Here is a 9,572-nt window from a genome sequence, read left to right as displayed (position 1 = left end):
AGGTGTCACCCTCATTTTACAGATGAGGAAACTGAGGCCCAGGAAGGTTAAGTCACTTGCCCAAGGCCACATGGCCCCTAAGGTGCAGAGCCAGGATTTGAACCTGCAAGGTGTGGCTACAGCTCCTTAGGAGCACCTGTGCTGCCTGCCCCGCGGAAGGACGGGCTGCAGCAGGGCGGGGTCACTGTGAGAGTGACTGCCCTGGTGGGACAGATAGGGTGTGCTGGGAGGGCCTGGGGGTGGGGGAGGGAGAGGTGTCAGTGAGCCAAGTGCAGGCATGCCGGTGGGGACGTTTGCGTGGGCACCTCTAAGGTAGCTCTACGTCTCACGGCATCGAAGTGTTTGTGTGAGTGTAAATGTATGTGAGTCTGTGAAGGTGTGGGAGGGAAGTGTGCGTGAGTCTGCGTGGGAGGCTGTGAGTATACGTGTGAATGTGTGTGTAAACTGCCGTACGTGGGTGTGTGCGAGTCCAGGTGTGCATGTGTGAGTGGATGCCGGGGACACTGGATGCGCGTAAGAGCGAGCGCGGGTGAGTGGCCGTGCGCGCTCCTTGGGCCGCACCTCTGCGCCCCCTTCCCCGCGGGGTCCCGCCGGCCCCCAGGTCCGGGACTACCACTCCCAGCATGGCCTGGGCGGGCCCGCCCTGCCGTCGTGATTGGCTGTGGCCCCGGTGCTCCCGCCCCGCGGGAATGAATGGATGGGCGGCCTCAGCGCCCGCCCGAGCGCTGGGAGGACCGACCCGGCGGGGACCTGCTGGGGGCAGGACCCGGGGAGCAAGATGGCCACGGTCATCCCCGGCCCCCTGAGGTGCTGCGGGCCGGCGGGAGACCGGAGAGGGCGCGCGGGCGGGTGTGCGCGGGCGTGTGTGTATGTGTGGCGGCCGGGGGTGGGGCCGAAGGGGTGTCTGGGGGGCTGTCACCGTGGGCCGTGCTGCGCGGGGGTGCGAATGTGTGTGATTGTGGGCTCTGGCAAGAACGGTGTCCGATGCGCTGCTCCTGGAGGAGCGGAGGGTGTGGGGAACTCGGAGTCCTCTTCGGGTCCTTTTCGGCGGAAGGGGGTCATGTCCCGCGCCGCGACCCCCGGGGTTGGGGAGAGAGTGAAATGGCCTGGGGGTGTGGGAGCCTTGGTAAACTCGAGTGAAGCCCACACTACCTTTGTCTTGGCATGTGGAGTGTGTGTCACTTGTTTGTTTGTGTTTTTTGTTTTTGTTTTTTGATACGTGTTGTGGATATGTGTTCAATTTATTTTAGTCTACACTAGGTATCTTTGGATATTTGGGTCTTGAATGTGTGTACATGTCCTTTGAAACTGCACATCATTTGTGTTCTGTGTCTGGATTTGTAGGTATGCATGTATTTATGTGTACATTTTTGTGTGAATATGGCTGGATTTGTCTGTTCCTATGTGGTCTGTGTGTGTATCTTTGTGTGAATATGTGGTATTTTAGATGTTGGTTTCTATAGTGTATCTTTGTGATTGTGTGTGAGTGTGCCCTGTGAATCTGTGTGATTTCTTTGTATAGTATGCCTGGATATTGTGTGTGTGTGTGTGTGTGTGTGATTTGTTTGTGTTGTGTCTTTGGGTATGTAAGTGCACGTGTGGGTAGTTTGTTTTAACATTCTTCTCATAATATTTGTGTATCTCTGTGTGTCTTTGGATGTGTGTGTGTGTAGTGCTGTGTGTGTGATCTGTTTGCATGTTGTGTGTCTTTGTGCAGGTGCTTTGTTTATGTTGTGTGTCTTTGGATATGTGATGTGTATTTGTGCATGGATATATGTGTGATGTGTCTGTTTCTACACTAGGTGACTGCGCTGTTAATGTTTTTTCAGTAGATATTTGTGTGTGCACATATGTGAGATTTGTCTGTTTCTCCTTTGTGAGTTTTGGGATATGTCTCTCTTTGTGTGCGAATCCTGTGTGGTTTGGTTGTGTTGTGTATTTTGATATGTGCATGTACGGATGGGTCCTGGTGCATTTTTATCTGTTTCCATATTGTGTGTATCTTACTCATTGGCTCCAGGCCTGCTTGGGCCCTAGGCTGGGGGCTCCTGAGTCCAGGAGCGACAGGAGGGGAGAGGTGAGGTTGGGGGAGGCGGCCCACCCATTCCCGAGGGCCGCGCGGAGGGAGGGGTGCCGGGAGACCAGGCGCCCCTGCCCTTGCTGACAGCCACTCGCCCGCTCACTCGCCCCCTCGCAGCCTAGGCGAGGACTTCTACCGCGAGGCCATTGAACACTGCCGCAGCTACAACGCGCGCCTGTGCGCAGAGCGCAGCCTGCGCCTGCCCTTCCTCGACTCGCAGACCGGCGTGGCCCAGAACAACTGCTACATCTGGATGGAAAAGACCCACCGCGGCCCTGGTACCGGCCATGGAGGGTGGGGGTGGGGGTGGGGGTGGGCGTGGGGGCGGGGCGGAGCGGCGGCTTGGCGGCCCGCCTTCTTGCCTTGTGTTCTCACGGCCCCTTCCGCCTTCTCACTCCAGGTTTGGCCCCCGGACAGATCTACACGTACCCCGCGCGCTGTTGGAGAAAGAAACGGAGACTCAACATCCTGGAGGACCCCAGACTCCGGCCCTGCGAGTACAAGATCGGTGGGTGGAGCTGCATCCGGGGTGGCGCCCCCCTCAGTGCCCCCAGCCAGTGTGGATCTGAGCATTTGCCTTTATTTCCCTCCTAGCGAGTGTCTGCAGGTGTGAGTCTGGGTATAGCCCAGACCTTCTCCAGTTTTCCCTGAGTGACTGGGCTTGGACTTGGACTGTATCTTCTCCTACTTGGGCCCAGGTGTATCCGGGGGCAGAGTGGTATCTGTTATGTGTGTCTCCGTGGATCTTCCCTGGTGAGCTGGGATGTGTGGTGTCTGGCTGTATTTCTTCCTATGGGTGCCTGCTTGTGTCTGGATGTGTCGGAGTGTCTTTCCATTTGCAGTGGAGTGTATCTAAGTGTCTGTGTCTCTTTCTAGGTGTTTCCAAGAGTACTTGAGGGTTTATTTAGTCTTGTGTGCGTCTGGTCTCGCAGAGTATCCTGCTGTTCTGAGTGTGTCTGGGTGTATCAGGGTGTCTGGCTGTCTCTTCCTTTGAGTGGCCAGATGCTTTGGAATGTCTGGGAAGATGTCTTCCCCTAGTGGCTCGTGTATTAGGTGTGTTTCTGCCCCTGTGTGCTGGTCCAGCAAGAGCGTCGGGCTTCCTCACTTCTTGGATGTGACCAGGACTATCAGAGTCACTGGCTCTTTCTCTTCCCCTGTCCAGGTGTATCCAAGGGTCTGTGTGGGTCCAGGTGTATTGACGTGTCCACCTGGCTGTCTTTCTGGGTGTGTCTGTCTGCCTCGGAGGGACTGGGTGTCTCCTCCCCTGTGTAAGTCCACGTGTATCCGTTTGAGTGCTTCTCTATAGGTATGGCTGTCTCTGCCCCCTGGGTGTCCAGGTGTAGGGTTGGGTCTGGCTGTGTCTTCCTCATGTGGATCTAGGAATAGCTGATGGTTTAATGTCTCTTTTTGATGGTCTCCGGGTGTCTCCAAGGGTTTGAATGTGTTTCCTCCACGTGTCTGGGTGTATCTCTTCCTTTGTGTGTCTGGCTGTCTCAAGATGATCGGTCAGTATCTCCCATGTGCCTCCTGGTTGAGTATCTGTATCTCTCCGTTTGCATCCAGGTGTAAGTGAGAGTCTGGCCGTGTCTCCTTCTGAGCAGGTCTGAGTGTCTGGCTGGGCCTTTCCCAGGGTCTCAGCATCCTTCCCACGGTGTATGATTGCATCTTTGAGTCTTGTCGCTGGTCGAGTGTGGGAAAGCCTCTTTCCTGAAGCACCCCCGACCTGGGCTTTTGAGGAATCCTCCAGGGACATCTTCCCCACTTGACCCAACCATGGCCTTGTCCCCAGACTGTGAGGCACCCCTGAAGAAGGAGGGCGGCCTCCCGGAAGGGCCAGTCCTTGAGGCGCTACTGTGTGCTGAGACCGGGGAGAAGAAGATTGAGTTGAAGGAGGAGGAGACCATTATGGACTGCCAGGTGGGACCACCCCTCAGGGGCCCCAGCTGCCTCCTCACCCCGGCCACCTGCCCTGGCTCATCCTGGTCCTGCTCTGCAATCTCCCCTGGCTCCCTAGGGCCTTCGGGCATCCTAAGTCTCCATCCTTCCACACCTCTTCTCTTTTTGGAAGACCTCCTGACGTGCCCTGCTCCCCCCAGTCTCCAGCTGTGTCCAGAACTCCCACAAAGCAGGACAGCGTCCCCCATTTTCTTGACCTCAATTTCCCTTCTCCTGGTGCCCAGAAACAGCAGCTGCTGGAGTTTCCACATGATCTCGAGGTGGAAGACTTGGAGGATGACATTCCCAGGAGGAAGAACAGGGCTAAAGGAAAGGTATTGCCGCCCAGTTCTTCATCATCCCTCTCCTCAATGACAGGCCCCGTGTACTGAGCATGCACAATGGTCAGGCCCTGCCCCAGTTTGACCTCATCTAATCCCCAGAGCAGCCTGAAGGGGGGAGGGGGTTATACCCATTTTACAGAGGAGCAAACCGAGGCTCAGATATTCGTAAGCCCTTTGCAAAGCAGAGCTTGTACACTGGCTTACAACCGTCTTTATGCCCACACAACAGATGAGGGAACCGAACCTCAGAGAGGTCAGGGCCCATAGTTAGGAAGAGGCAGAGCTGCGCTTCACCTTTTGGGCTCAAATGATGAAAAAGCTCTTTCAGTTCCCTCCCTTTCTTGGCCCTTGATCCCAACTCTTCCCCGCAGGCATATGGCATCGGGGGTCTCCGGAAACGCCAGGACACCGCTTCCCTGGAGGACCGAGACAAGCCGTATGTCTGTGATAGTGAGTCCTTCTGAAGAGGGGGAAAGAGAGAGAGTGGGGCCTAGAGATCTCTCCCCTGCCGGCCCCCTCCCTCCTGTTCTAGAGCCCGGTGGGAGGGGATGCTCAGGCCTCTGGCAGAGGGGGGGGAGGCATGATCCCCGAGGCCAGGGTGGAGGCCGCATGGGCTGGGAGGGCTGACGGGCCCTCCCTGCTCGCTCTCCAGTCTGTGGGAAACGGTATAAGAACCGGCCAGGGCTCAGCTACCACTACACCCACACCCACCTGGCTGAGGAGGAGGGGGAGGAGAACGCCGAGCGCCACGCCCTGCCCTTCCACCGGAAAAACAACCACAAACGTGAGCAGGCAGGCGGGCCGTGGGGTAGTGAGGGACCCTGGGAGCGGGGGCTGAGGAGCCTGGGAGGGAGGGGGCACATTAGACATTTCTGGAAAATCTCCAGCTCAGCGGTCCCCTCCCCCCACCGACCATGGGGATGCTGGCTCTGGGGTTGCCATGGCAACCAACCATCTCTCTCTCTCTCTCTCTCTCTCTCTCTCTCTCTCTCTCTCCCCCTCGCTCCCGGCCCGGGCATAATATTTCTGGGTCTGATTTATTGTTTCAATTAGAGCTTGGGGATGGGGGGTGATAGATGACTCCCCTCCCTCCCTGCCTCCCTTTCTCCCTTCTCAGCGAGGCTTTGGCTGAGGGGCAGGGTCTGCGGCCTGGGAGCCCTCGGCGCCTGCCCATGCCAATCCCATGCCAGCCCTGACAGCTGAGGGGTGGGGGAGGGCTCGGGGGGAGGCTCTGCCAGGGGAGAAACTGTCTTCCCACCCATCTCCTGGTGGGAGAGGGCAGTCTCTTCATCCGGTCCCCACTCCACCCCCAGGCACCTCTGTGTTCAGGAGTTTTCTTCTGAATGTCCGTCTGTCTCCATGCCAGATCTTGGCCAGTGGTGTCCCCAATTTTCATCTAGTTGGGGCTCAGGTGGCACTGGTTTGTCTGGTAGAAGTGTGTGTGAATGGGGAAGCAGGGGGCTCGTCCGAAAGCTGTTCTTTGCAGTTTTACCTAAGAAAAAGAGGGTGTGTGAGTTGTCCTCAGAGAGTTCGGGGTTCCTGAGGAGAATTATCTGGGTCTCCGACTGTTCTGCTCCTGGCCACAGCTCGGGGGTAGCTACTCCCTCTCCTTGCCGCCCCCCCCCCGCCTGGGAAAAGGGGTTCACCCCTGGGGCTGAGGCTGGGGGCAGGGTGGAGCCTTGCCTATGGTGAGAGCCCCTCTCTCTGTCCCCCCAACCCCAGAGTTTTACAAAGAATTGGCCTGGGTCCCTGAGGCACAGAGGAAACACACAGGTAGGGACGCCTCCCTCTGCCCCGACTTCCACAGCAGCCTTTGACTAGGTGCCCCTGCCTGCCTGCGCCAACAGCCGTTTGCTGTCTTCCAGCCAAGAAGGCGCCCGACGGCACTGTCATCCCCAACGGTTACTGTGACTTCTGCCTGGGTGGCTCCAAGAAGACGGGGTGTCCTGAGGACCTCATCTCCTGTGCTGACTGTGGGCGATCAGGTGATACACCCACCCGAGGTTGCTGGGGGCCGGGGTGGAGGGCACCCCAGGAGTCCAGATCTGGAGGGTGGGAGGTAGAGAAGTGCGGCCCGGGCAGCCGGGGGGAGGGGGAGGGGGCGACGACCCCGAGCTGGTGGCGTGGACCCCACTGTGGAGGACTGTGGGAAACTGAGGGGGGCCAGAGAGGCTCTGGGAATAACAGGGGGTGGTTGTCATGGCATTGCTGCTAGTGGCCCATGCTCATCATGGCACGAGGGGTAGTGAAAGCAGGCCTCCAAGGCATTGTGGGTAGTGGAGTGTGATAGTGAGTAATGGATGGATGGCCACTGTCTGGGTACCGTGGATAAATGACGACTCTTGCCATGGACTTGTGGTTCACAGAATGTGGCTTCCCAGGTGGGCTTGTAGCTAATAGACTGTGGTTGCCTCAGCACAGTGGGTAATGACTTGCGGTTGTCATGGTATTACGGGAGTGCGATTCGGTTGTCATGGCAACTGGGTCTCGTGGCCTGTAGCTGTTGTGGCCCTGGGGTAGTGGCTGTGGGCGTCTCTGCACGGGGGCAGTGGGATGGCCAGGGGGTTGGCATCGCACGGTAGTGTCAGAAAGACCTTGGTTTCTGGGGTCTCCTGGGCAATGGGCTTGGGTTGCAGGGAACCCAGAGTGTGGGGACCCCAGTGTGGCAGGCCGTTGCCATGGCACCGTGGCTGGGAGACTGTGGTTGCCACGTTACTGTGGTTAACAGAACCTGTTGGCCATTCTGCTGTGGGTAATGGAATGTGGCTGCCTCAGCCCAGTGGTTAACAGAATGTGGCTGCCCGGGTGTTGTGGGTGGTAGAAGGTGGTTGCCACAGCACTGTGGGTAATGGAATGCGGTTGCCATGGTATTCTGGGGAGCAGAATGTGGTTACCATGGTGGCTGGGTACGAGCCTGGTGGCCACAGAAGCGTGTGGTCGCGGGGGCACCGCAATCGGGTTGGGGTCGGAGTCAGGGTTGGGGTGGAGTGGGGGGGCCGAACCATCTCCTCCCCGGGGCTCAGCGGCCCCCAGGGGCATGATGACCCCTAACCGCACCCCTGCCCCTCGGTCCCCAGGACACCCCTCATGTTTACAGTTTACGGTGAACATGACGGCGGCCGTGCGGACCTACCGCTGGCAGTGCATCGAGTGCAAGTCGTGCAGCCTGTGCGGCACCTCGGAGAACGACGTGAGTGCGCACCGCCCCCGGGACACGCCCCCTGGCGGGCCCCGCCCCGCCCCTCCGCCCGCCCACGCCAGCGGGGCCTAAAGCCGCCCCCCCCCCCGGAGCCCCTCCCTGGGGAGCACTCGTAACCTGTATTATTGTTATTGTTAGTGTCCATTAACTGAGCCCGGCACTTAGCACTTAGTGCTCTCCAGCTCTCTGACTCCTCCCAACCGCCCTCGGAGGTAGGTGCTCTTGTCCCCGCCTCACAGAGAAGAAACCGAGCTCAGACAGGGGAAGTGACTTGCCCGAGGTCCCCCAGCTAGGACCCGAACCCACATCCATGGCTTCCAGAGCCGGTCGCAGACCATCTGGGTGTCCTTTTAAGTGTTCCACAGAATCTATAAAACCCGGACTAGGAGCTAGCTGCAAACGGGCAGACCACAGGGGCGTTCTGCCGGGCCAAGCCGGCTTCTGCAAAGACCTGCTCGGAGCCCCTTCTCGTGGGAGGGCCCACCTTCCCCAGCCCCTGTGACCTACCCCTGCCCCAGCCCCCCCACCCCGGTTTCTGGTGCCCGTGCCCCCAGGGTGCCAGCTGGGCGGGTCTCACCCCCCAGGACCAGCTGCTGTTTTGTGACGACTGCGATCGGGGTTACCACATGTACTGCTTGAGCCCCCCCATGGCGGAGCCCCCGGAAGGTGAGAGAAGAGGTGGGCACCACACGGGGGGGGGGCGGGGGCGCGGGCGGGGGGCAGGGTTGAAAAGTTGTCTTCCTGCTGGTGAAGACCCAGGACTGTGTCTGCTGGTTGGGAGGGAGTTGGGCCAGCCCTTCTGGGACTTGGGCCTAACTCCCTGTCCTCCCCCCCCCCCCCCCCCAGGGAGCTGGAGTTGTCACCTCTGTCTTCGGCACCTGAAAGAGAAGGCCTCTGCCTACATCACCCTCACCTAGGCCTGGCTCTGGCTCACCTGGACCTCTGGGGTGGTGCTTCCCGATCTGCCTCTCGGAGCTCCTCCATTGCTCTCCCGCCCTCAGTGCCCCACAGCGGGAGGGGGAGAGGGGGAGCCTGAGAGGGGGCTGGGCCACCCCCTTCCCTCTGTGCAAGTGGAATGTTTGCCCTGTGGGTTGGTGGGCCCACCAGGGCCCCTCTCCCTTCCTCCCTCCTTCCCCATCCCTTGGCAAATGGGCACCAGGGGCTTCTGCTCCCCTCAAAGCCATACCCCGCCTCTGGGCGGGAATGAGGGGTGGTAGATGCCAGCCCCGGGCACGGACACAGCGTTTTTCTAAAGAAAGAGTCAAAAAGTTAAAAAAAAAAAAAAGATTAATATATACAAAGAGTCCTCTAAGGCCTGGCTGGGTGGTGGGGGCCCTGCTGAGCGCATCCACTGGGCACCAGTCTATGCCAGCTTCCTGCCTAGCAGCCTCCCCCACCCCAGTTTCTGGAGTTGCAGCTGTCCCACCTCCTCACCCCAAGTGGGCACCGTTCCCCCCGTGTGCCCAGGGCAGGTGGGTGTGGTGTCCACCCTCGCCCCTCTCCTGGTGCCCACCGTGGATACTGCATGACGTGAACCATGGTTTTGAACTCCGTTCCTGCTCCCTCCCTGAGAGCCCCGCCCTGCCCGCTCTGAGCCTGCCGTGGCTGGGGCCCCGCCGTGGCTGGTGGGCGTCGGCTGGGGCGGCGGGGGGCAGGCGGGCCCCTGCCCAGCGCCTGCTGGAATGAGAAGCACAGACTCTGCAACGGACTAGTTTTTCCTCCTTCCCCTGCTCCAGGTCCCCAGCGGCCAGGCCGGGCTGCCCCCCTGCTCCCCTCGCTGGCCATTTTGGGGGCGGCGAGGGGGCGTGGTTGTTTCTTGTGGTTGTGTGTGTTTGTTGTTCGGGTTTAAAAAAAAAAAGGGAAATTGAGACTGCAAGTGGGGGAGGTGGTGGGCTTGGGGGGGTCTCCCCCAATCCGGGCATGCCCCCCCTTGTAAACGAGTCTCCTTTATTGCCTGCCTCTGCTGTGAATTAACTTGTTCTGTGTATTAAACTGGGCCTGACCCCTCTGCCCA

The 9,572-nt window shown here is 59.3% G+C and overlaps 1 protein-coding gene across 2 annotated transcripts; it reads left to right on the top strand.

Annotated features, from left to right (window-relative positions):
• The first annotated feature begins 682 nt into the window (after nt 1-682).
• On the top strand, nt 683-9,572 carry DPF1 (double PHD fingers 1). 2 transcript variants are annotated; one of them, XM_088027567.1, is made up of 12 exons: nt 683-807; nt 2,198-2,358; nt 2,481-2,588; nt 3,870-3,997; nt 4,261-4,350; nt 4,731-4,809; nt 5,012-5,143; nt 6,082-6,132; nt 6,225-6,344; nt 7,437-7,549; nt 8,113-8,224; nt 8,405-9,572. In XM_088027567.1, exons 1-12 carry the CDS (start codon nt 698-700, stop codon nt 8,473-8,475), a joined length of 1,275 nt encoding a protein of 424 aa, XP_087883693.1. In that variant the 5' UTR covers nt 683-697; the 3' UTR covers nt 8,476-9,572. The 2 variants fall into 2 exon arrangements, with proteins under 2 accessions (XP_087883693.1, XP_087883694.1); XM_088027568.1 differs by having other exon boundaries at nt 698-807; nt 8,143-8,224.

This window comes from Eumetopias jubatus, unplaced genomic scaffold (genome assembly GCF_037043125.1).
Source record: "Eumetopias jubatus isolate StellerSeaLion01/CBP00866 unplaced genomic scaffold, mEumJub1_p1.0 scaffold_10, whole genome shotgun sequence".
Classification (NCBI taxonomy): domain Eukaryota; kingdom Metazoa; phylum Chordata; class Mammalia; order Carnivora; family Otariidae; genus Eumetopias; species Eumetopias jubatus.
Note: the sequence above shows the minus strand (reverse complement) of the source record. Positions and strands in the feature narration are given on the sequence as shown.

Coding starts and splice junctions, on each gene's coding strand:
- DPF1 (XM_088027567.1), top strand. CDS start 698: ATGGGCGGCCTCAGCGCCCGCCCGAGCGCTGGGAGGACCGACCCGGCG. Junction 808..2,197: donor GTCATCCCCGGCCCCCTGAG/GTGCTGCGGGCC, acceptor GCCCCCTCGCAG/CCTAGGCGAGGACTTCTACC. Junction 4,810..5,011: donor CAAGCCGTATGTCTGTGATA/GTGAGTCCTTCT, acceptor CTCGCTCTCCAG/TCTGTGGGAAACGGTATAAG.